The 27,881-nt window shown below is 32.8% G+C and overlaps 2 protein-coding genes across 3 annotated transcripts; one reads left to right on the forward strand and one right to left on the reverse strand.

Moving 5' to 3' along the window:
* Positions 1–7,598, reverse strand: LOC130442000 (uncharacterized). The gene is made up of 2 exons (XM_056775944.1): positions 6,393–7,598; positions 1–3,252 (listed from the first exon to the last, which is right to left on the reverse strand). Exons 1-2 carry the CDS (start codon positions 7,462–7,464, stop codon positions 2,549–2,551), a joined length of 1,776 nt encoding a protein of 591 aa, XP_056631922.1. The 5' UTR covers positions 7,465–7,598; the 3' UTR covers positions 1–2,548.
* Positions 7,588–27,827, forward strand: LOC130442001 (pyruvate dehydrogenase E1 component subunit beta, mitochondrial). Of its 2 annotated transcripts, XM_056775946.1 has the most exons (7): positions 7,588–7,749; positions 7,868–7,931; positions 8,002–8,294; positions 10,100–10,338; positions 17,473–17,653; positions 25,590–25,773; positions 26,986–27,827. In XM_056775946.1, exons 3-7 carry the CDS (start codon positions 8,015–8,017, stop codon positions 27,182–27,184), a joined length of 1,083 nt encoding a protein of 360 aa, XP_056631924.1. In that variant the 5' UTR covers positions 7,588–7,749; positions 7,868–7,931; positions 8,002–8,014; the 3' UTR covers positions 27,185–27,827. The 2 variants fall into 2 exon arrangements, with proteins under 2 accessions (XP_056631924.1, XP_056631923.1); XM_056775945.1 differs by having other exon boundaries at positions 7,588–7,931.
* The last annotated feature ends 54 nt before the right edge of the window (positions 27,828–27,881 follow it).

Below are 27,881 nucleotides of genomic sequence, written 5' to 3' on the forward strand. Positions count from 1 at the left end.
CTCTTTATAATATATAATAATAGAATGTAAAAATATGTATAACAATATTAAAAATTACTCACATTAATTAACAAAATTGTTTTTTGCTTGAAATTGTCAAATTCATACGAGTGGAAAATCAATATTCAAAATGACATGTGATATAAGTATGGAGTTTGTTGATTCTAGTTGCTATTGAAATTGCTTTTCAATATCTCTAATTTTAGGATAAGTTCGGTTAAGTCGTCATGAATGACATTGAATTTTTTATGATTATGATTTTTTTAGGGCAATTAAAGATATAAACTTAATAATCTTGAGTCCATGAGTTTCGAATCCACTCATTTAAATTGTTTATAACTGGTATAGTAGCCACTTCGTGTTAGATTGAGTTATTAATGTCAGGAACATTAGTTGTGTCAACATCTTTTTCATTCAACCATATGGCATCATTGTCATTATCCACATAAAGAATTTGTTAAGGTTAGATTAGGTCGATATGAGGACTGACTGAACTCGGCGTATCATGTTAAGGAAGCTTTCAGAATACATTCTGTGAAATAGTTCAAAGCGAACTCAACTACACAAGAGGGTAGTGTGGATCAGTGGGGTAAATGCCAACCCGAATAAAACCTACCTAATTACCTCCACTAGAAAGAAAAACTCAATTCAAGTCAACCAAATTAGATGGATAAGTCAGGGATAAAGATCTGGCACATCATTGAAGGACGTACAAAAGTCTGGCCCCAAGATTCAACAGGATTTATTTTCCATTATCTTACGTTTTCGTACGAGAAACATTGGTTTATTGAGTGACCACAAGTTGTTCTTTATGATTTTCAAACGTTACTGACTCGTATTCAAGCAGTGTTGATTCACGCCCTCTTACTCCCTTAACCACTGATCCGAATAATTTGATCTGTCTCTCGCCCTCACACTTTCTAATTGGAAGACAAATGGAAGCAGTACCAGAACTTCCAATTACTAATGTCAAGGAAGACAAGATGGAATCGAGTATATGTCAACGAATTATAACAGAGACATAAATGGAAGAAGTCCTATAGTGGCCTTGATGTTGGACAACTGGTTTTAATAAAGAAAGATCACGCACCACCTACACAATGGAGTAATGCATTTTCAAACTAATAGGATGCAGGGATGGTATTAATAGCGCCGCTTCAGTGAGAACAGCAGGTAGAGAAGTTACCTGTGTAGTGTCAAGACTCTGTCCACTATTGAAAGTTAATCCAGAACCGGAGGCATGTTTAATACAGATAAATTTTGGATAAAACTTTACGCCGGAGAATGGCAAGAGTCAAGTGCCGACGCTCGAGAACGCAAAGATATTAACACGTTGATGGACACGCCTTTTATAGCAGTCATATTTTTATAAGCTTTAGGGGTCAGACCTGTTATAGCAGGCGTACATGCTTAATAAGTATATGAGACCCATGATAGATGCAGCCCTTTATAGTCTCTAAATAAAATATTCTTCTGGAAGGAACATAACCTCCATTTACTCGCATTGGACCTTAACATTACGTGGTGTGATGCATTATAATTATATTGTCGACCTTTCTAAACTTGAAGCTTTAATGCAACCTTATCTAAACATAGGGGGCACCTAACCATTTATTTATGGACAATTATTACAATAGCTTGAATCTTGCAAATAGACTTCTGCAAAACTAAACTCATGTGACTGGAACATTGCGCTTTATAGAAGAGGCAATCCAACATTGGTCGTAAAGAAGAAACTGGGTAGAGCACTATTAGTAGATAATCATGGTCGATGAAAACAAAGCCCATTGAAGTTGTTGTATATAACAAATTTATGTCAGGAATAGATAGATCCGACCAAATGATTTCATATTATTCGTCTCCGCGAAAAACGATATTCTGGTACAAGAAGAAGGTAATTTTTCACTTTTTGGACATACCCGTTTGGAGCAGCTATTTTATTTTCAAGAGACTAACTAAAAATAACAAGTTGCAGTTTATGATTTTCAGAGAATCCTTAATAAAATCTTTGTTGGAAATTGATCACAATCTCAAAGATGCTCGTCATTTAGTAAAGTTTACACCAGCTCATGACAGAGCAACAGATTATCGGCGGCCCCCTAATGTACAGCTTGGCACTCAACATTACCTAGAACATATTTCACTACCAGATAATTATAAACGAAAGTCCTATTTTCTGCGCCGCAGAAATTGCGCAAAAACAAACAAAAGGAGAGTGACGAATCTAAGATGCAAGATATGCCAAAGTAATCCTGCTCTCTGTGCAGTTCCATGTTTCGAAAATTAGCATCTTGGTATAAATAACTAATTCCAAAATTGTTGAAAGTATAATAATCAATAAAGGAGTTCAAATCGTTAAGTTCGTTTTTATGTATGACTGCAATAACCACTGCGTCCCACCTCAACTTGTTTTTGAACCACCCTATTGAGGATTTCCCCTCATACAGAACAAAAAAGGTCCAAGTCTTGACATGTAGAAATTGAAAGTTAATTGTTGATTATGAAGATGGACTACATAAACTCTCATCTTTCCAAATAGTATTTTATTTTATAAAGTTACGAGACGACTCTGTAATTTATATGTATAATACAAAGTTTGTTTTTCATCAATATCAATATCATAGTTATTATAAATATTAGGGGGGAAAATAAGATATTTAGACATCAAATAAACAGTTTGAGTTTCTAATTTATCTTGTTGGGATCTCATTCTAATAGAGCAAAAGTCTGGAATTTTATTTTCTACAACATTACTTTCGAAATTATTAACAGAAATGTTGAAGCTACAAACTGGTTTCTCGATCAAATCCTTAAATTCATGTATAATATCCTTCGTGGCAACGTAACATTTGCAAACTCTCTCACAAATGTAATCAAATGTAGCTTCAGGTAGAAAAGCATTATTTTTTACTAAATAAATCAGGTCTGTTGCTATGTGTAGTTTTGATAGATAAACAAGTTTCGCCATACATTTTTCAATTGCAATTTTATTGTCTTTTAAATGATGCGTAATTCTGGTTTTTCTGTGCGTCTCCTCCACTAACAATTCACTTTCAAATTCACTCCATTTTGATGAAATTGATTTTGCAGCTGGTACATAGAATTGTTTAAGAATGGTTTGGTAGTCACTTTTCAATTTTCCTGCTCCAATTTCAATCAAAAATTTCAATGCTTCCGAGTAATTGATTGTTGGGACAGCTAGTTTTCCATCGAGAATACCATTTATAATTGCTGCTATATTTGAAGTATTGTCTGAAATAAAATCAATATTATAATCGACTCTAATTACTTATAGAACTGAACCAAAGAATTAACAAAAAACCAATGACCTCAGTGCAGTGAATGATTTGAAAATTGAATCAAATGTTCTAATTGAATTTAACTGTACTATTACTCAGGAATAAGCTTCATTCTAACAAGAGCAAATTAGATATCAGAAAATAGCATTGGATCTTTAACTAGCAAAACCAAGTCTGTGTCCCGTTCACAGTCAGTAGTTAGTTGTGAGCTGTGTAAGTATGCGGCATATCAAAGATCAAATTCTTCTGAAATAAAAGTTTTGTATACAATAAAATATGTGACAATCGTGAGTTCAAGATCAACAATCAACAAGTCGATTTGCATAAACGTAAACGTCCTAACTTTGAGAGATGCCAAACAGTTGAAAAGAGACAGCAACATATATCAACACATGTTCAAAAAATGATTCTAGCTGTTTTTAACCGACTTTGTAATCGAAGATAATGAAAGAATGTTCAAAAATTAGCATAGAGAATTGGAGAATCACGTAAAAGACTTGAATTAACGTATACTAGTTTTAAATAAACTTCTAATTGATTTAAATGACAGTGATTGTGAGGAATACGATTGTGATTCTAGTGATTAAGAATAATTGTATTGTAATATATGTATTATAAATGAAGATCATAGGAAAAAACTTGGTAAGTCACAATTTTAGAATTTTACAGGAAATTGTCATAGTTATGAAGTTAAGTTATTTTCCAGTATGATTTTTCCGTTCAAAAGTTACTCAAAAGCAAGAATATTATAAAAAAAACAAAATAGGAATATATAAAACATTAATAAGACCACATATTACAGGAGATGGAAAGAGGAGATTGAAGAAAAATAAAGGAATAGAAAAAGTACTGGGAGGGGAAAACATAATAAGGTGTGTAAAAGCCCAAAGACTAAATCACATCATGAGAAGATGACCTACAGAAATGGCGAGGAGGAAACACAATGGATACCTTTTTGGCCAAGAGGGAGAGGCACACATGTAGAAACCAGATTGGAAAAGATACCAGAATCTAGGAATGGTAGATTGGAAAGCCAAATCCAAAAACAGAAAAGAATGGAAAATTCTGACAAACGAAGCTAGGACCATCAAAAAACTATAACAAAAGAACAGGGGGAATAATCCACCCCAATAAAGGGATATGTAGCCGCCCCAAGCGCTAGCCATAATCCAAGAGATTGAACCGCATGATGATGATGATGATAATTTTTCTGTTATAAAATATTCAGTGTATTATATCTATATTATGGCAACAAAGACGAAAAAAAAAAGACATTTTTGTATTTAATTTTACTGAAATTACCTTCCCTTGTTATATTAAATACAACTCTGTATAATTATTAATGATGGGATAACATTTTTGCTATTTGATGAGAGTATTACATCCAAGAATGGTTTTATTTTTATATTAACCACAATCAGAATCTAATTTTGCATGCAAATTGCGTGCTCTTACATGATAAAACTGTAGCCAGAAGTGATCCTCTACAAGTGCTTTCTGAAAAATCTCTTCTTACGACAACCTCCCGATATGCAAGTGATTATAAAGAACTGAAATGGTTGAAATTTGAGTGTTTTTTAGAACATTCTCTAACTTTAATTAAAAAGGTTTGGCATCTTTGAAATATAGATTGGAAACTCCTGACAATATTCGTATTTTATTGTGAGTTTTATTTTTATCTCAGTGACAATATTTTAGGAATGATAACTATTTAAAAGATGCAAAATCAATGTTTGTTATAAGAATCAGTTGTAATTGTTTTTAATACATCTAACTGTTTTGAAGAAAAAACAATCAGGAAATTTTTTTATTGAAAATAAAAAATATTTCCATATTTAGTAGCTCATTACTTAGCTTAGGATAGAATTTTAGAAAATTTTAAATGGCAATGTTTTAGGAGGAAAACAGAGATTTCTGGACAGAAAACAAGGAATATAATTTTGAAGAAGTTGAGTTCTTTGATTACCTTGGAGTGGTGATAATGAATACGGATGATTAGACAAATCGGTTAAAAAGACAGTCGTAGAACAATGGAATCTCTAAATAATATTCTGAGAGTCAAAGGAATATCCAAAGCAATAAACATACAATTATACAAAGCAATGATTAAGCCAACTGTAATGTATGGTTGTGAGTCCTGGATACTAACCTAGAAAAGTGCTGAAAAAATAGAACTATGGAAGAGAAAAATGCTCAGAAAAATATTTGGGAAAGTGGCTAACAGTTTATGGAAACTAAGAACAAATACCGAGCTAATAGAAATATGTAACAAGCCTAATATAACACAAGTAGTCAGAGTGAGTTAGGTGATGGGGACATGTTTACAGAATTTAGATTATGGACCATCGAGTTGAATGTTAATATTTTTATGACAAATAGTGCATGAGGTAAGCAAATTTTAAATTGCGGAGATAAAAATAGCTTTTCAGAAATTAATTTTGAAAATGTAATCAATAATTTAGGGGTCAGATTACTTAGGTTATAGTTAATGGAATTTTCTCAAGAATACTATTATGGAACAATGGCATACTTCAATTCAGTTTGATATTTTTACCTTTATTTTACAAATTTGACAATACAATTTTAAATAATACAAGAAAGGGTTCCTTTATGGGGGAGAGTCTCAAAGTTCTTTCCAGAGGGAGGGGGAACCCCAGAGTAGATTCTTTCGGGGGCGCGGAGAACTCCTTAAAATGGTTAAAATTTATATTGGTCAGTACTGATTTACAATCAATATAATCTCAAACTTTATCTTCTAATTAAAAAAGGGGGGCTCGGCAACCACCCTTAAGAGTAAGACGTCCCTCGCTACCCTTTCCACTACCGCCCGCAAATTACTATAAATTGACTGTCTATAATGTAAAGTTTTACCATGGATAGAGCAGGTAATAACTGAGTGGAGAGGAAAAAGATAAACAGAAACGGATATATTTATAATGTTAGGGGAAAACTCCATATATTCAAATAATTTCTGAACCTTATAAATTGAATTTTTGGAATGTTATTTCAAAACATGTGAAAAATAATTCAGAACTCTCATTTTAAATTACACTGAAGCCTTAAACAATTACAAAGTTGTACTTAAAAAATTACCTTCAGGTAGCTTTAGATTGGATTCAGTTTCAGCCAATTCTTCAAAAAAATAATGGAATACATCTCTAAGAGTTTTTAAATCTTCACAGTTCTTTACAATGCTCCAAAGTTTATCTAGAATATTTGGCATTCTAATATTTTCTAAACTGAATTCTACTTTCAATTCTCTTTTGATCAAATTTGTATGAACAATTTCATTTACACTTTTATAAATGTCTTCAACTGGCAATGGATTTTGGCATATAACTGTATTCGGATCTCCTTTATTAGTAGAAAAATATTTTAAATAATCATAAACAGACACTAAATCTTCCCAAAGAAAGTTTATTGATGAATTCTTGTGACCAGCAATAACTTGCACATTTACTTTTGTCCCGTCTACTAAACTGCAAGGGTTATCGAGATTACACTTTTTATTAACACTTGTTTCTATGCAAATGCTCCCAAAATATTTTGTACCATAAACGTTTCTAATATTCTGCAAAAAAGTTCCAAAAATGAAGTATTTAAAAGTTACAACATAACTAATATTAGACTGATTATTGCCTGTTAATAACATATGACTTTTTTCCATTGAACTTAGCGAGATATTTTCATGATTTTTTGCAAAGCACCCTAGTACGTCTACAGTACAAGTATATATCTTCTTTTCTACTTGTCTCACAGCTAATACAATAGTTTTAAGTGGATTGTTTCCGTCACATAGAACAAATACATAATTACTGGTTTTATGTCTAGATAGAGAATTTAAATAATTTCTAGCTTCTTTGATAGACATGGGAAAATGGTTATTTTCATTTTCAGACCAATGTTGTATAATTTCTGCTTGAAAATCCTCTGGCAAGAGAGAGTCATCTCCTTTCAAATCAACTTCTAAAGGATTTCCTGTTATATCCAAAGATATACTATTTTCGGTTTCATTCAATATAAAATTTGTATTTTTGGTGGGACGAATATCCTCAACTTCACTTTTGTTCAAAAAAACTAACCGTATTGCATCTTCACATTGATTAACGAATAAATCATGTAAATAAGAGGGAAGTTTATTCACTACAGTATCACATATATTCATCTTCTTAGAAGTATCAATCTTTATCAAGTTTCAAATTCAAAATTATTTTTTGGGCTAGTATTATTTAACGACTTTTTCTGTCAGATCACAGACTTATAGTTAGTAACTGACAAGTGACAAATTGTATCAATACTGGATACGTACAACATGCACTACATCTAATATGGTGTACACCCTACAAAATAAACTTCATATAACTTCATTTTCTGTGTTAGATTTATATTATCACCACAGAGTTGTACGTCTATGCTGAATTCAAATAAACAGATTATTTTCAATACGAATGTAAGTGAAGTGTGATTATAATTTGATTTTTTAAGAGTTTTGTTGGTTAGACAAGAAATTACATCACATGGTCTGATTACGTATTATGTCTGTTTGAGTTGAGATTTGCATGTTGCAGATTAAAAGTTGGGCCAATTGACAATTTGGTTTAGTTCGACCTCTCTCACCTTGAATTGAGACATGTAAGTTTTTCCTTTCAAACCTATAATTTATGTAACACGGAGTAAATTTTTATTCCACTTATTATTTTAGTTTCTCACCTGCAATGGCATCCATAAAGTCATTAAACTTATTAGGAAGTATAAATAAAGTAATTACTAGAAGATCTTTTTCAACTACAAATGCCGTAGCTACCAAGCAAATGACTGTAAGAGATGCCCTCAACTCGGCTATGGATGAAGAAATGGAAAGGGATGAGAGGGTTTTTATTCTAGGTGAAGAGGTAGCTCAGTATGATGGTGCTTACAAAGTTACAAGGGGACTTTGGAAAAAATATGGTGATAGGAGAGTTATTGATACACCTATCACTGAAATGGGTTTTGCAGGCAAGTAAAACTTTGTTATCACTCCAAATATTGTAATTAATAGGATTATTATTTTTACAATCAGACAATAAAACCTTAAAAAGTATTATCATTACCATTACTATTGTTGATTTTTGCTATCACTTCACGCACAATTGGTGCTTTGTAGTTATCTGTTGCTTCTTTGATGCCTGGAGGAGACCTGGTGTATGTTTGGGAAAAAGTTGTCAATTAAAAAGTTATTATAGAGAACTGGTGAGGTGCAAGAATAGTGATGGGTATTGTAGCTGTTCTGAGTTGTTATTGTTTTCAACTATTGATTGGGGAACTTGAGTGTGAGATATCAGTTCATTTTGTAAAAGGAGTTCCTTACCCAAAATAGTTTGTAATTCCTGCCTTAGTGTCTAATAACCAGGTAAATGAACTGGCTTTTAAGTAACCGTACCTTAACAATTGGCACTACAGCTTGGTGTGAGCTTTGACCTCCTTGTCGCCTCCAAACTGGTCTCTTTTTCACCAATGTGCCCCATCCTTTCACATTTATTGTTTGTAAGACTCTTGAATTGGGCGATGTTTTCATTGTCTAGTATTTTATCAATATCTCTATTATTTTGGATTTTCAAGTCTGTTTTGTTCATTCTAATTCGTCCATATATTCTTCTGATTATTTTTCTCTCAAATATTCTTGAGCTTTCTTGGTTTTTTTGTGTCATCACTCAACATTCACATTGGTCTTTTTAACTTCATTCTTCTTGTTATTGTTATTTAAGCTATATTGCCACTTCATATTTTTTCCCATATCAAAGTTGTTTATATTTTCTCCAAAATATTTAAATTTAATGACACCTTTAAAAGTTTTACAATCTACATTTTCTTTCTTCTAAGTAGCTTAAGTCACTCAAACTAGCAAATGAACTTGAATAGCTTACTTATATGGAGCCTTAGTTGGTTTGTATTGTGGAGGAGCTGAATAACCTCTTGGTTAGGTACCTGTTATTTGTGACAACTGGAGAACTTGACAATAATCTGGTTTATACTTTGAGATCCCCATAGAAATCACAATTAAAACAGTTCCAGAGTGTACTAACAGTGATCCTTAATACTTTACCAAATAAATTCTTTTTGGTGACTCAGACATATGACTACTAGACTAGAGTGCCCACCATAAACTAGTAATAATGCCAGTTTTCAATTAATTTATTGAAATAACAGAACAACTTAATCAACGTTGTGGCTGTTTTTGTTTTAGCTACTTGTGCCCAATGCTCAGTTGAACATTTTTTAGACACTCGTTAACATCACACTATTTCCAAGAAAATTCTGAAAAAAATAAATGATAATGGAGCAATATTTGAAGACTGGTGTATTTTTTGTTTCCTTATTTGTAGATTTATACTGGAAAATGATTTTAGTTATTATTAAACCTATTAACTGATTATATCTTTCTAAATCTGTGGTAATGAAATGGTTTGTGATATTCCAAATACATGATAATAATACATAATATTTTTTTACTTCACAATTTCTTGGAAAGTACTAAGTAGGTATCATTCCACCCTATATGTGGAATTCAAATTATTCAACAGTACAACCTCCAAAAATGGCTAAATTTTGTTAGGATTCATGGTGAAATCATAGGATTTAAATTTGAGTACCATAGTTTTTGATTGAAGGAAATTTTGTATTAAACTGTAGTCTGTTATAATTACCACTATTGCAGTCATGTGTTGAAGGTGTTGAAAGGACCTTTATTGGTTTGTTTTTGTATATTGTTCTAAAGAACAAAATATCAGTTCACCTATATATTACAATTTGTATTATTTTAGGCATTGCAACGGGAGCTGCTATGGCAGGTTTAAGGCCCATCTGCGAATTTATGACATTCAATTTTGCCATGCAAGCGATTGATCAAATAATAAATTCGGCAGGCAAGACATTCTACATGTCAGCTGGACGTGTAAATGTACCAATTGTGTTCAGAGGACCTAACGGAGCAGCTGCCGGAGTAGCAGCTCAACATTCTCAATGTTATGGAGCATGGTATGCTCATTGTCCTGGATTGAAGGTAAGATTTTGTCACTAAGTCGGTCATATGTATTTTTAAGGTGGAGAGTGTATAAATAAGTAGTTAATGTGGAGCAACAAGCTTTGATAGTAGACTATTTAATGTATAATAGTAAGGTTTGAATTGTTTTCATCATCATCATCAGCCATTATCTTCATGGTTCATGTTTTCATCTCCATCTACCTATCTGATAACGTTTGATCCCAAAATCTTCTGAATCAATTTTTGGATTGGTACAGGAAATGGGGGCTCTCAATCCTCAAAAAACACCAGCTATAATTTTGAAGCATCTCAATAGCGGGGGTATACAACTTCTAGCTTAAAATTTCCAAGGAGAGAGAGGCTTAAGATCTCTAGAGAAGCCTTTTATTCTCATCAAGGCACTTGATGAAAATTCGGACAAACCCACCTCATTACCATACATCATATGTATAAAATCTACATCCATCCCATAATGGAATATAGAGTAAATGCTTTACCCAACCATCTTCCCAATGAGCTCTTATCTTGCAAGCAATCCATTCTCAGGTACTGTCAATACAAGTGCCAATTCAGTCCCATTATTGACATAACACTAATTCCAAGCTGCCTAAATGACCTCCAAGCTTGTTAAGTGATTCGTACCATTTAATCAAATGTGTACCTCCATTGTTTTTCATGAAATTTGTATCAGTAATTTTGTTTTAAGCTTTTTAGGAAGATTATCACTTTATAATTGTCGCTTTTCAAATTGGTCATATTCAGATTCAAGGTGCAATTAAGTGATGGAAACTGATTTTTTAAATTAGTTTTATTTTGGTATACTTATGAATTAATGTTGTAATTCATTGTAATTCCCTTAGGAAGCCACGTTGCATTGGAGATGGTTTTTCCACTTCTTAAATGCACTGGAATTCCAATAGTGGGATATTTTTCACGTGATTGGCTACAACCATTTGAATGTTTTCTAATGTCCCAACGGGACGTCCTTTCTGATAAGTTTTCAATTTAGGGAAGGAGGAGAGCAGACGCATTATTATGAATTATTTTTAAACAAACTTGATCTTTTTTTTCTTTTACTTCATGTTGAACCCCTCCTTATTGATCATTTCACTTAATTCTAATAGAGTTTCTTTATTAAGTTTACAATTTTCACTTATATTTCTCCATTTATGTTGTAGAGCTGTAAGGCATATATTTAAGTGAACATAGGGATATTACATTCAATCCTAATAATATATAATTCGTTGGTAATATCATATTTTTAAAAGTTTCTTTGATTTTAATTAAAGAAGTCTTTGAAATCATAATCATTGTTATGATCTTAAGATTTAGTCAAAATTTCAGTTAACAAATTTGTAAGTGGTTTGATGGGAGTGTTAATTGATGCTACAATAGGTCTAGCTGATAGAGTAGGCTTATGAATTTTTGGAAAACAGTAAAATTTAGCAGAAATACCATTATAGTTTGTTAATTTCTTCTGAGCTTCCTTGTCAATTTGTTTTTTGTTAAAAACTTTTTTTATTAATTTGTTACAATTATTAGTTGTTTTTAGTGTTGGATCATTAGTAAGTTCTTTGCATGATGTACTATTGTAGATTAGTTCTTTGGATAAACTTAAATATTGCTTTTTCTCCATAATGACTGTGACATTAACTTTGTCAGATGGTATGACTATAAATATATATATATATATATATATATATATATATATATATATATATATATATATATATATATATATATATATATATATATTTAATTAACTATTGTTGATTTCTTGTTCTTTATGTATGAGTATTTTTTCAATATGCTTGATATTATTTTGTAGAAGGTGGTAAGAATTTTCTTTTTTCTACATTGTAATAGGAAGCATCTTCTGTTATATTCTTTCGCCATTTTCATTTTGATTTTGGACCATGGTTTTAAATTTTTAACTGTTAATTGACCATAAGTTCTTGAAATGGTTTGGAAGTATCCCATATTTGTATGTGAATTGTAACGAAGCCAGATGGTGTATGAGCATTTTCATATTGGGAATGTAGCAGTATACATATTTAAGTTAGTCTACTTTGGTGCTTCATTACTACGTTCCCAATAAGAAACTGCTTATAACCCACATGGCAAATACTTCGATACAATTCACAAGTGCTCGTACCAAATCAACTGCTTCTTCTCCATATATATTCTATAATTGTTTCTTTCAGGTTCGTTTGCTCTTTTATTGTGTCGTTTCTGATTTGATCTAACTTTGAGGTTCTATTTACTCTTCTTAGGGTGTCCATTTCCGTGGCTTCTTTTTTATCTTTAGTTGATCTTTTATTCTCCACGTTTCTGATCCATTTACCAACGTACTCCTAATCATTGCATTGTAGATCCTTAGTTTTCGTTGTTTTCCTATTTCAGTACTCCACAGTATTCCCTTTAGTGATCTAGTTATTGTTCTTGCTCTGTTTATTCTACATTTTATTTCTGTATCATCTGTTCCATCTTTGTGAAAAATAACTCCTAGATATTTATAGTTCTCACATCTCGTTATAATTTTGTTGTTTTCTGGTTGTATGTCAGTTGTATCCTCTCCTATATATAAGTTCTTTGTCTTTTCTATGTTCATTTTCAGTCTCTATTTTCAGTAATCTTCCTTCAGTTTGCATGCCATGTATTCTAAGTAATTTCTGTCGTTGCCACATATTACCTGATTTAACAAAAAAAAATATTCCATACAAATAAAAGTCCCAAAAATGCACACATAATTCAAAACAAGAAAATAAACCAATTACACATAATACAGCCTTTTAAAGAAAAATTAATATAAAAATTTCGAAAAGCAATCCTCGTTGAGAATAAACTGCTTCTGGAGTACAGTTCACTCCGTACAAACCCGAAAAAATAAAGGATACAGCAGCCAAGTATTTTTCTTCTATTTCAATTTCTATGAATACTTCTTCTTCTTCCTGCTGTGTATAGGCATCATTGCCTGTTTTTCTTCACGTCATTGCCTCTGCTCAGTCACCTGGGAGGTTGTCACTCCATCTTTTCCTAGGTTTTCCAATGCTTCTTTGTCCTGCTGGTGATTTGTCCCTTGATATTTTCACAATTCGTTCTTCCGTCATGCTGTCAATGTGCTCATTCCATTTTATCTTTCTATCCAGTACCCAGTCATTGATGTTATCTATCCCGCATGTTCGTCTTATGTTTTCACTCCTTTCTCTATCCAGTAGTGTTCTTCCCGCTATTCTTCGAACTATTTTCATTTCTGTAGTCTCCAATATCCGTTTCGTTTTAGAGGTCTCAGGTCGGGTCTCTGCTGCATAAGATAATATAGGTCTGATTGCGGTCTTGTAAATGCGGGCTTTTGTTTCAGTTCGAATGTATTATACATTATACATAAATACAAATACATTCTATGAATACAAGTGAGCCAAAGAAAACAAAAGTTTTTTAATGAATATAAATATCAAAGTACAGGGTGCGGCAGCATAACTTCCTTTTTTCAAAAGTTAATAAAACTTATTGTATGAATCAGAAAATTTTTATTCGTTTTTTATAATACAGGCACATACATAAAGTTTTGTTTTACTGAGTTTTGAAGATCAAATCAGTTAGGTGACGTCCCCCATTCTCCATACACTGAGTAAACCGATTTCTGGCGTTTGTCATGACTCTTGCCAGCATAGCAGGCGTTATGTTGGCAATTTCTTCCTGGATGTTCGTCTTCAAATCTTGTAGGGTCCTTGGACGGTTCACATACACACGGGATTTCAAAAAACCCCATAGGAAATAATCACAAGGGGTCAAATCGGGAGAGCGGGCTGGCCACTCCAAATCGCCCCTAATTGAGATAAGGCGCTCTGTGAAGTGTTCCCTCAAAACAGCCATCGATGTTCTTGAAGTGTGTGCCGTTGCTCCGTCTTGTTGGAACCAAGTGTCCCCTAAGTCCAACTCATCTAGCCGTGGGAAAAAAAATTCCTGTAACATGTTTACATACCGGTGCGAATTCACTGTCACTGTGACTTCATTTTCCTCAAAGAACCAGGGACCAATAATTCCACGTGAGTAAATTGCACACCACACTGTGACTTTAGGTGAATGCAAAGGCCGTTAATGCAATTGTCGAGGATTGGTATCAGCCCAGTAGCGCATGTTTTGTTTGTTTACGGATCCACACAAATGAAAATGGGCTTCATCACTAAAAAAAACAATAGCGTCCTCAGGAACGACTTCCAGAAAAACCTCACACGCGTTCCTCCGAGAATTGAAGTCACGTTCAGAAAGTTCCTGCACAATTGCCATCTTGTATGGATGAAAATGAAGATCATCATGAAGTATTCTCCTCACAGAACGATCGGAAAGTCCAAGGGCAGACGCATGTTTGCGCGCAGAACGCCGTGGTGATCGCAACACTGAAGTTCTAACTAACTCAATGTTCTCCGGTGATCTAATGGGCCGAGGGACTCCAGTTCTTCGTCTTGTCACACTTGCAGTTTGTCTGAACGTAGTGACCCACGTAACAATTGATTTCCGGTCCGGGACAGGGGCCAAGGGGGCTAAATTAAAGCGATTCCGAAAGGCGCGCTGGGTTGCGATCACAGAACATCCGCTCGAAAAGTAAACCTCAACGGCAAACGCACGCTCCTCACTGTTCCAACGCATGATGGCGACTGAACTGTGCCGGGACAAAACTTTATAGTCCCCCCTCTCGAACGAGACCACTAGCACTCCGTTACGACATCTACCGACTAAATGGCGAACTTTTTAAAAAAGGAAGTTATGCTGCCGCACCCTGTACATTAAAAGATTTAAGTCGATCTGTCCACCAAAAAAAGTCAAAAATGATACATGAAATATCACAGTAGTAAAGTGAATAAACTATATCAATTTATCACAGTTGAAATAAAATGTTGTAGAGGATCTTTTACAAATAATTTAATAGGTTGTATAAGGACCAAAGCAAATCAATCTATAACACTTTGTGTTAAAGGTTATAAAGGACGTTTTTTCATAAATATCAATTTGTCTTGATTTTTTTCTATTCCCTAGAATTGAATATCCCATTTTTTTCTCTAATATACTTGATTAATAATTAAGCACACTGCTCTATCCAATAAAAGTCCTAGAATATTATGTTCCGAACAAAATCTGTACTGAGCAAATTACTGGTGTTTTGCTGCTTGAAGAACTCAACTAGGTTATTTTCAAAACCTTCCTCTTCAAGAGTTATAGTGAAGTCAAGTTATACAATCTTCTTTTTGAAAACTCCAATGTCTCTTCTATAGGTAAATTGCCAGATGTTATGGTATGAACACTCGAACTATCAACTTGATGTTCCTCGACAATCATATCTGTGTCTACTATACCTGTATTTATAGAATATGAATATTCTTGGTTTAGTATACAGTCATATACTTTGGCATAACTGTGATCTTCATAAACGGAAGCAAACAATGAAAGCGGGTGAGAGGTAGGAATAGCTTAATACTTCAAATGTTTTCTATTACAATTTGTAAAATCACTTTTCAAAAAATTATTTTCACATAAGCGATAATTTGGTGTTGAGCATTGAATTATTCAAAATTTTTCCCATTTCAAACACACACAAGGAAAGCATTTAGGAAATCGAAAAAAATATTTATTTACCTTTTCTTCTATGTATTTATTATTGTAGCCTGGAAATTTACATCTATACTTTACTCTGTCACCTACTTTCATGTCCATCCTGAAATATTCAATGGAAAATTACGGAAAAGAATATTTTCAATAAGCTCCTTCGTCGTCTAGGTCTATACTCCCTACCTGGCTTTAAAACCAATCCTCATTAATATAAAATTACAATCTGACTGTATGCTGAGAAACATATGTTCTCCATTTAAACAGATTTCAACAAGAAATCATAATTATGAATAGTACAGGCATTCAAGCTCAAAATTGTGTCAAACCTCCGAACTCCGAAAAATTTCAAATTCTTATTTTTTATGTAACTCCATTAATTTTGAAGTTATCACATCCTACAAACAATAATTTTAAGGGTAATTTCCAGGGCTACAAGCCTATGTATTTTAGAAGGGCTTGAGACACTCCATATTTTATTAATAAAGGGTCAAAGGGCTGTGGATAAGCAATCCTCGCACTATAGTGACAGATTGATTTGGTTATTGCTTCGTCTTTTGACTGTTTATTTATTTTTGTATCTCTTATAGTTATGGAGAAAAAATTAACTAAAAATTTTTTTTTTCAAATAAAAAAAAGTATTGTTTAATGCTTATTTTTTTCAAAATTATGCATTTCTAATCAGCCAAACTTTCAGATGTCGTAAATAATATAGTATAAAGTATTTTTTACAAGGAATAAGTTATGTAAAACAAAAGCTATATCAAGTATCTATAACTTGCTTTAGGTAGAACATTAAAATCTTAAAATATAGCTTAATTTCTTTGTTTTTTTATAAGCTTCATTTTTATTCATTACACTTTTTTCGAAAAATGCATCATTACAGAGTTATACGTAAAAAACTATTGAAAAATGCGGTTTTTTTGACGAAAAATCGTACTTTTCATTTGCGAATAACTCAAAAACTATTGATCTGGCGAAAAAAACTTTATATGACATTTTTTACTTCAAATTTGCTAATATTTCGATTTCTGAGGTTGTTTTGAGCGAAAAATTTTCCAACCCCGAAAAGAGGTGGCATCCTCCCCGGAGGGGCTGCACTCTTCAGCACCATGCAGATCTCGCTTTTTGGATACACACCTATCTTCTGTCAAGATAGAAGTGTTATTACTGATACCTTCTACACTTAAAACCATAGACACTCATTTACTTTTTGCATAACCCCCGTAGACGCTACCGACATTACTCGCAAACCATCTAGACACTCTTCTGCTTCTTGTAAACCCCCTGGTTTACGCTGTACCAATTTGTTTTAATAGATTCTTATTAAGGCACTTACGGAAAAAAATTATTAAACAATTATTTCCAGACACTTTTATACTTCTAGTCTTTCTTAATATCCTAGATGAATTCGTATATTACTCAATAAAAAATTCTGAATATAGTGGTACTCTATAATAATACATATTATCTAACTGTTAAAGAAACAATTACGTGTGAGTTACATATTTCGGAAACAATTGTTTATTATTGTTTTTATAATTCTAGGTAATTTCTCCATACAATTCAGAAGATTGCAAAGGTCTTTTAAAGGCAGCCATCAGAGATCCGGATCCAGTAGTATTCTTAGAAAACGAACTATTATATGGTGTTCAATACACGATGTCTGACGAAGCATTAAGTAAAGATTACATCTTACCTATAGGAAAAGCTAAAGTAGAAAGACCAGGTAAAACTAATCAATTCTTTATTAATAGTAATTGAAATGATTATTAAGAAAAGGTTGTGTGGATAGAGGTTTCGTCCTCGCCGCATTATATGCTAGGTCTAGCGTCTTCAGTTGTTTGTTGAGGCGATAGTGCCTCGATAGAACTCCTGTTAGTATTTGTAGATTGTTCTTATTTAAGTTGATACATTCAGTAGATCTACTCTGGTTATAGTTTCCTCAGCCTCAACCTCAGCCCTTATGTAATGTGACAGCAGGATCATATATTTGGAGAAATGTTCAGTGAAATTTTTTAGAGCTTAGGGATCCAATCAATTGGAGCTATGAAAATCTATTATGCTTCAAGCTTTCATTTAATGTCCGACGACCAAATCACTATAGTACAAAGAGTCCTTTATAAATTGTAAAGAACAACATATTTTTCTAAAACAGGAGCATCTCGCTCCTCCTGCTTGGACCTGCCTCCACTAGGAAAATTCTAGGATGTGTGGCACCCAAATGGGCTTTCCAAGTGGCGAGAGAAAGGATGCTCAAAACTGGCAATTACATAGGTAACCTTAGCATTCTCAATTAATTGTAAGATGCTCATAGACGTGGTTACAAATAAATTAACACCGAATCACAAATTCCAGAGACATTTGACAATATTAAGTCACTATGAATCAGGTAGTGGTGATGTGGTTTTACCTGCAGAGTCTGATAGTTGAAAAACTGAGAATGGACAAGAGTCGATTGATACAGTCCCTCAGTCCAACTTGCTCTACTAATGGATTTCTGCTAATCAAGATGTTACTTAACGGTACTGGTACTAAATAATCATGTCAACTTTCTTTGGATTCATGATCGTTCTGAGGTACAAAGCTATGAGTTGACAAGAGAGATCATTAGTGTTGCATTCTATTAAGACCTCACGACGATCACGATCTTTCACGTTCCACTTAGTCTAGAACATTATAATCGTAAAGAAAAGTGGGATGGATTACAAAGCGTTTTGAGTTTTGGGGTGAATAATACAAATTACAAAACAGAGAAAATAAATCAGAAGCTTTAAGAAGGTACGTTACAATTTATAAGTCTTTGAATTTTTTAGTGAAGTGTTGAACTAATTTACATTAAAGTAAAATAAAAATATCTTCTAAAGTAGTAAAATATTTGGTAGTGCGTCACAAGAATGGTTCAAAAATGGGTTGGCGACAAAGTAATTTCGGTTTTGTAGCACAGTTTTTTTTAACAAAGAATATGTTTTGATTAATTATATATTTTCTATTTTGCTCAATGACATTTTGCCATCTTTCTTTCAGCTTCATGATTCCGCGATCAAAAAAATTCTGGTCCTTATCAGCAAAAAACTGAACCAGGTGCGATTGAAGATCATCGTCATTTGTGAAACTTTTTACTATTCAAAGAATTCTGCAAACTTCGAAATAAATGTTAATCATATGGCGCCAGATCAGGGCTGTAAGGGGAATGTGGTATCACTTCCCAGCGAAGCTCCAATAGTTTCCCACGAGTTGCTCTATGATCGTTAGTACAGCACTAACATAATTTATTCAAAAAATAGAGCAACGCTCTCTATCAGTAAAAAACGAAAGTACTTAATTGCCAATCTAAGAACAGCTGATCTATGTCGAAATGTGGGGTAAACAATCGTCTTTCTTGTATGTAAAGAATCTCTCACGATCTAAGAAAGTGACTAGCTTCCAGTTAATATATGAGATGCAATAGAATAGAATCTATCCTTATATTTATACTTGACACTGGCAGGGTTAAATTATGTATGGTCCCAACGCTTTTGTGTAAGTTAATTTCGAGCCAGCCATGAAATGTATTATGAAGTTCGATAGTGTCTTTTCAAATGTCTACCAAAAAGTGCAAACGTTTGCCCGTCGAGGTAAAAATGATTTCTTATTACCTCGGATAAATATTAATATTTGACTTGTGTCAGTAATATCGCAGGACTCATCTAAAGCCAGTATGTAAAATCAGCAATTTTTGCTTTTAGCTGGTCAAGTAAATTTTCGATCCGTCGTTCTATTGTTCTCGAAAGGCTTACATTTTCAAAAATATGTTTCTTTTCAGGACGACATATCTTTGACACTTGTATGCATTGTTTAACAAATTCTGCTTCAGTAAAAGGTTTAGCAGAACATAGCAATTTTGTGTGCAACTTGCTTTTATGGTAGATTTCTCGATATTACTTCGTTAAACACATTTTGCTGTTTATTCAAGTTTTTTGTCATGTTTTCTGCTACCCTACAGGTCGTTTGAAGAAAGAGTGTATTTTTTGGATATTTCTATTTAAAATTTTCTAGCAAACTAAAACAATTGCTTTCTTATCAATGTTTGTAAAAAGGTATTTTACAAAGACCTACAAATAAATAATTCAATTATTACAATAAAATAGTATCAATGATTTAAAATTTCACCTACAAAAAGTCCACGTTTTCTATTTATTTACACTCAAAAGAAATGACTAGTATGCGACTAATGTTTATCGCATTGCCCCTTAATAAAATAAATTTTATTAATGTTGATTTAAAATATGAAATAAATGTATTTCGTTAGAATATAAATTTCAATTATAACTGATAAATATTAGAGGTATAAAGGGCGTGACAACGCTCTACCACTGAGAGATCTCAATAAATAATTCATTTTGATATAGGAATACGAACCCTTACGGGGCCTAGTTGCTGAGATATAGGGTGCTCAAAATTTTAAATCAAAAATTTGCCATATATCAAGAACGCCTTTACATTTTTTTTTTCAAATTTTTTTGACTCCTTAATAAAGTAATATTGCGACATAACAAAATTTAACCAGTGACGCGCTGTCAGGGTTAGTTGTCACTTTTAGCCCCCTATATTTTACGCCAATGAAGCAAATTCTTATTTTAATTTCGTATTAAATTGTCTAATTATTTTTAGTTAAAAAACTATTAACCTTTTATGGATGAATGAACGGTGATGTAAAAATTTGCCTCTAAACAAAAGTCTGCAGGTAATTAAATACTACTCAATATTTCTAAATTATAATCTAGTAGCATTCTACTGTATGGAAAGTTTTAAAAGAATAAGTGTTACATCCATACAAATTGGCCAGAGTTCAAGCATTAGAACCTAGAGATTTTCAGGTGCATATGGAATTTTCAAACTGGTATTTACAAAAGTGTCGTGAAAATCGAAATTTTCTAAAATATGTATTGTATACCAACGAGGCTAGATTTACTAATAGGACGTTTAGGATGAAGTAAATCCACACGTAAAAGGGGATTTCAGCATAACTATTCGGTTAATGTGTGGGTGGGTATGGTTGGAAATTGCTTAATTGGGCCTTACATTTTACCAAATAGATTAAATGGAGCAATTTATACGCGCTTTCTGGAATAAATGCTAGATAAATTGTTGGAGAATGTATCATTAAATTCCAGACGGTAGAACAAAAATGAAATCGACTACGTTCTTACAGATAAGAAACACATATTTACAGACCTAACAGTGATAAATAGGTACGGAACAGCCAGTGACCACAGAATACTCAGAGCTACCATCAAAATAGATACGCGACTAAAAAGATATAAAATGGTGAAGAAACAGACAAGACCCTGAACACGACCAGAAGATGATATTAACATTTGAAAATTCCATTAATAAAATCATAAAAGATATTCCAACAACAAATGATATAAACAGCTTAAACGACCAAGTTGTACACACCAATCAGGCAAAAAATGAGTGCTGTCCAAGGAACGAAAAAGATCAACAATTAGCAAAGAAATCGAAACAAAGATGGAGGAGAGAAGATTGTTAAAAAGTAACAAAAACACAAACTAACAACAAATTACTGACATAAATAGGGAAATATCCAAAAATTATCAGAAGGGACATGAGGAAAAAAAACGAGAAAATTATAGAAACAATTGAAAAGAACAAAAGTATGAGAGTTATGAGAAGAAAAATCACAAACGGTAAAAAAGAAATAATTTAGCTTAAAGATGCAAACGGAAACTTAGTTACAAACAGAGAAGAATTATTACGATTAGTAGAAGAGTTTTTTATAAGGTACTATAAAAAAGTGAATCCAACCAAGATTCCAAGACCATAAGAAAAGTACAAAATGTAAGATCAGAGGATATTCTGGATATATATCTGGTCGAAATATACCATGCCTTAAGTAATATGAAAAATAATAGAGCTCCGGGGAAAGATGGAATAGTTACAGAGGCTTTAAAAATGGGTGGACCTATACTCATAAGGAAGATACAAGAGCTTTTCAATCTTTGCCTGAATAACCAAAATATCCCCACTAAGTGGAATAACTCCACAAGTTTACTTAATAAAAAAGGAGATAGAACAAATTTCGAAAACTATAGACCGGTTAGTATTTTAAACCACCTCTATAAACTACACACACGTATCTTAACAACGAGACTAGAGAGGAAATTTGAACTTTATCAGCCAAGAGATCAGACAGGGTTTCGTTCAGGATATGGAACAAACGACTTTAAAAATATTAATTGAAAAATCTATAGAATATAACAAACCCCTAGTCCTTATCTTTGTCGACTACCATAAACCATTCGACACCTTTGAGCTGCCAGCTATTTTGAAATCATTATATATCATAATAACTAAAAAAATTAAAATTGAAAGAGGCGTTAGGCAAGGTGATACTATGTCGCCGAAACTATTTATTACTGTTATGGAACATGCTTTTAAAACACTGCAGTGGGAACATAAGGGTATCAACATAGATGGGGAAAGGCTACATCACCTAAGGTTTGCAGGTGACATTGTCCTCATAACTGATGAATTAGGCGAGGAAAAAACATGATACAAGATTTGCAAATCGCAACAAGGAAAGTTGGTCTAAAAATAAAACCAAGGTGATGACAAAGAACGACACTAGGATGTGTTTCGTTTGGTAAATTACGAGATGTGATCAAAGGAGATGTGCCAATCGGCCTTAAGAGAAAAGCCTTTAACCAACGCGTCCTCCCAGGCCTGACTTATGGCACGGAGACCCTAACATTAACTAGAAGATAAATACTTAAATTGCAAATTACACAGCATAAAATGGAAAGGTCTATGCTCGGCATCACTATGAGGGAGTTAAAGACATCATATACCAAATACTGAGACAAAATGGCGGTGGGCAGAACATGTTGCAAGGATACAAGATAACTGATGGACAAAAAGAATTCTAGATTGGAGACCGAGAACAGACAGACGAAATCCAGGAAGATCCCCTACCAGATGGACGGACGATATTAAAAGAATACGAACAAATTGGCTAGCAACCGCTCAGAGCAGAGAAAACTGGAAGCATTTGGAGAAGGCCTATGTCCAGCAGTGGACGAGATCAGGCTGAATGATGATGATGATGTATCGTTAAATATTAGACAACACATGTGGTTTCAACACGATGGGATGTCTGTTCATTTTCCTGCAGGGGCAAGAAATTACTTGAACAGACGTTTTAGAGAAAAATGGAATGGTCGAGGTGGACCCAATTGTTGGCCTCCAAGATCACCTGGCTTAAATTCAACCGATTTTTTTATATAGGGCTTTATGAAGTCCTTAGTGTACGAAACAATCATCGAATCTGAACAAGATCTAATAGCTAGACTTCAAGCTGCGACAGAAATGATTCGATCCCATCCAGATTTATTCTCAAAGACATGTTTTTCATTGACAAAACTGTGTAATAAGTGTATAGAAGTAAGCGGCCAACAGTTTGAACAACTACTGTAACTTTGTCAATTTTGTTATTGTTGTAATACAGTGTTGTTTAAATTTAATTTATACTATTATTATTTCTATTTTCATTGCCAATTTTGTTATTATTGTAATACATTCTTGTTTGAAATTGAGATTATGAATAATTACTACTAATTACATTTCATCGTTATTAGAAATTAAATGAATAATTCATTAATTTTTAAATTACTTACGTGCTTTCAGACTTTTGTTCAAAGGCAAATTTCTACAACACCGTTCATTTTAGCTCCATAAAAGGCTATTTTAACTAAATGTCTAAATCATTAGACAATTTAAAACAAATAAAAAAAATTTGCTCCAGGGGGATAAAAGTGACAACTAACTCTGACAGCGCGCCACTGGTTAATTAATTAACGTTAGACAACTGAATTAATATGTTTTATTTTAATATTAATAAATGCTAAAATTTCTTTTTTGTGGCTTTGTTTTGCGCAAAAATATCGTTTATATCATCATAATTAATTTCTTGGACTAGTTGAGCTTCAATAGACAGTAATGCAGTAATCAAATCTACCTTGACCTATACTTAAACGTAAGTAGGTTTTTACTATTTTCAAAGTAGAAAAAGATCCTTTTTCTGAACAATTTGTAGCAGGAATACTCAAAAAGAATACGTAAAGCAATTACAACATTTGGGTAAACATCTCGAAGACTACGTGAAGGAAATACATTGCTAATTTTTTACGAAGAGTATCAAAACGATAATAATCCTGGACTACAGATGGAGTTTTAGTTTTTTCTTCATATTCAGAAAACTATCTGTCTCTAATGTCCAGGAGGAAATATAGAATATAGAAATATAGATCTGCACAATGGATAATAAATCAGCTTGAGATTCTTGAAGCTTCTTACTAGCACTATTAAATCGATCTAAGATTAGATTTCAAACAAAGAATTTTGCTTATTTCTAAATGCTGCAATTTTCGCCGGAATCCCGTAGCTTCAGTTCATGTAGTCGATTTTTCACTCTGCTTTCAGCAATAAATTCCAGTGCATAAATTATTGCTCACTATTCTTTTTCTAACGCATAAAAGGCATCATGTCGAAGAGATCAAAGAGTTTGAACGTTGCACCAAGATTTCCCAACGATGGGTGGATATATTTAAGGAAATTCTTTACAAAAAATAAATCTGAATTGATTTTATTTTTTACATCACTGATTAGTTCTAAACCAAAATGAAGTGTAGGAGTGCTGCGACCTCTCTTCCCCCGAAGAATGAGAGGAGTACACGTTCAATTCTCTGTAGTAATCCGATCATTAGCTTTATAAGAGTATATATGTTGCATATATTAAAGTAGGGATACGGTTACAGATGTTCAAATCATAATACTCTCTATTATTTATATATAGTGGTCTAAGAAATAAGAAATCTATTTCACCATTTATCATCAAAAAGGCCGGATACTGCTTTTGCTCATCTCTGCTGTAGATATTGATCTTGAACATCTGTAGGTTATATGGCTTATGAAAGATGTGGTAGCTGATTCTAAAGGCTTACACTCCTCCAAGATAAGTAGTTCCCATAATTTCACACTCTGGACTTCTGCATGCGAACTCGGTGTTCATTGGCCACGCCTGCTTATCGAGTATATCTTAGGTGTATAAATGATTTTTATAAACTCCTGTTTAGTTTTAAATAAATAGTCGTAGGGAAAAGAAGAAATTAGTGAAAGTAATCGCAAAAATTATTTAAGTAATATTTATAAGTAAATTATTAAAGTTAAGTGTATTGTATAGAGAGTAAATAAATTAAGAACGTAAGAGACAGTGTTTGTTAATTCACCCCACGAATAGAAAGAGTGTAAATAAATACGAAAAACGTTACAATATGTATATTAGAATGTTTTGATTTAGTGGTGGACTGTCTGTTTCTTCTTGCTTCTAAAAAACGCGTGAAAATGAATTTCGGTGTTGTCAATAGCTCCATTCAGAATATATTCAAAAATATTACACAAAGTTTTACATTTATGTTCAAATAATGTTATTTATCTCTTGATATAATAGGATAACACTTCTGTAATGATGTAAAAATTGTAATTAAAAAATTTCTCAACTATAAAATGATATTTATAATTTTGAAATTTCATAACCTTGAATGTGAATAGGGTGTTGATTAAAAAATAATAATTAACCGCATTCAATAATATTTCTGTTGTAGGTAAACATCTAACATTAGTAGCTCATTCAAAAGCAGTAGAATTATGCTTAGACGCCGCCAAAGAATTAGCTGGTAAAGGAATAGAAGCAGAAGTAATTAATCTCAGAAGTCTCAGACCATTAGATACTGATACAATTGCTAAATCTGTATCTAAAACAAATCACCTAATATCGGTTGAGCTAGGGTAAGTATCTAATTGGTTGTTCGTATTTTCATTCATACCACTATTTTTTTAATTTTCAAAGATTGAATGGTCTTTTTTATCCATAATAGACAAGAATAATAGAGACTCTCTAGTTTTTGTGGTATTGGTTCATACGGGAAAGGTGCACTAACGCATTTTTGAAGTCTAGGAAAATATTCCTATAAGGAAAAGTTTCGGAAAAAGGAGGATACTGAGAAATAAGCACTTTGGAGGTGTTTTCCTGGGCTGGATTACTTCAAAGAACTCCTACAATACTACTAGATTCAAAAATGATTTTGATTTTAGACTCATGTATCCCTACATCGCTCCATGTGAATCTTTCATTGTTCAAAACAGTGCAGGTGGATGATCTAACATTGAGATGTTGTAAATAGCTACAAAACTCTTAACGGATATTGGGAATGAGGCATCAGTTTTGCACACTTTTTGTATGTTGAAATTTTCATGTAAAATTTGTCGACTAAATTCTTTATCAATTCCTTTAGATTCAGCAATCGCACAAATACTTAGCTGACGGTCAGATAGAACAAGATAACCGAATTTGATGGAAGAACGACCCGATCGTGTATGTGTACTCGATAGGGTAACGATTCGCTTAGATTTGGAAAATCTATTAAACCTTTTTCACTTAGTTTGTGTGGATTGTGTCTGAAACTAGTAGCTCTTTTATTCCTGATTATCTTATAAATTTTAGTATACCCACTGTTTCAGTTTCGATAAGACTTCTAGTAATTAAGTATACTTCCAGTTGTCGGGCTTCGATATTCAATAGTGCCTTGCATTCAACAAGAACGCGGATAGCTCTTCTAACCCACAGAATCTGCAGTTTTTTCTACCTGTTTGAGGTGTTCATTCAGGCGGTGCGGTAGAACCTCTGTAAGAACTCCGGCCTCTCTCTACCTCTCTTAGAACTACTGTGTTGTTCCAGTCTCTCAATTCTCTACTCGTTTTTGCTTTATCAATTTATTCAATAGAAGGACTTTAATTATGCATTTCTTATCATTCATCAATCAATCAAAATAAGATTCTCTCATTTGCAAGTTCTCTCATAGCAATTTTGAACAAACAAGATTGTTCATGTTTGTACACTTTTTTCTGACTTTGGGATAGGAATACCTTCTTTCCCTCAATCGACTCATTTTAAATGTTGGCAAATCTATGATATTTATTGAATTTTTAATTACGTTTCAGTTGGCCTTCGTGTGGCATAGGCGCCGAAGTGTTGGCAAGAATAATGGAAAGTGAAACATTCTTCCATCTTGATCAACCCGCAATTAGAATAACTGGGGCAGATGTACCAATGCCGTATGCTAAAACATTAGAAACAGCTGCTTTACCACAAGTCAAAGATGTAGTTGAAGCATCCAAAAAATTATTGAAAGTTAAGTAATAGAAATCAACCAATTCGAGCTCATTGTGAAAATCGTGAAGAAAAAATCAATGCAAGGAAGAAAGTTCAAATGTAGAATAATACGTTTAATGGTTTTACAACTTTGGAACATGTGGTACTGATTCCACTGGCACATTCAACTAAAATAAAATTATTTTCATATCGTCGAGCAGGAATTTAATTTTGATTGACGAATTTTATGATGAATAATTCGACTAGAAGATCGTTTTTGAGGGAATTATTCATTGACTACATGTTCTAAAAATATGTCAAAATAACCTAAATAATTTTGAAACTTTAATATGTACTTTATTTTGTTTAGGAATAATTTTATTTATAATTATGCATCAGTTATCATCGAAGTATTATGTAAGCAGAAAAATATTACATACAGGGTACCAGAAGTTCCTTTTTTGCTTCTCTAATTCGTTTAAAGCTCTTTTTTTTGTTCGTTCCAAATTATGTATTGATATTTCTTCCTGTCTTAACCACAAATAATTTTGGAAAACAAGCATTTTATATTCGGATTTTGCACAAAACTTTTAGATTATATAACATATCTTTTGTTTGTCGGATCAGTTTTACTCAGTTCAATTCCTCGCATTGTAAACTATCGAAAATAAATTATTATTTGTTATATAGATATTTTAATTTTATTGTATTTCCATTATTAAATACCCAATCCTCTTCCATTGTT

The sequence above is a fragment of the Diorhabda sublineata genome, chromosome 3, assembly GCF_026230105.1.
Source record: "Diorhabda sublineata isolate icDioSubl1.1 chromosome 3, icDioSubl1.1, whole genome shotgun sequence".
NCBI classification, from domain to species: domain Eukaryota; kingdom Metazoa; phylum Arthropoda; class Insecta; order Coleoptera; family Chrysomelidae; genus Diorhabda; species Diorhabda sublineata.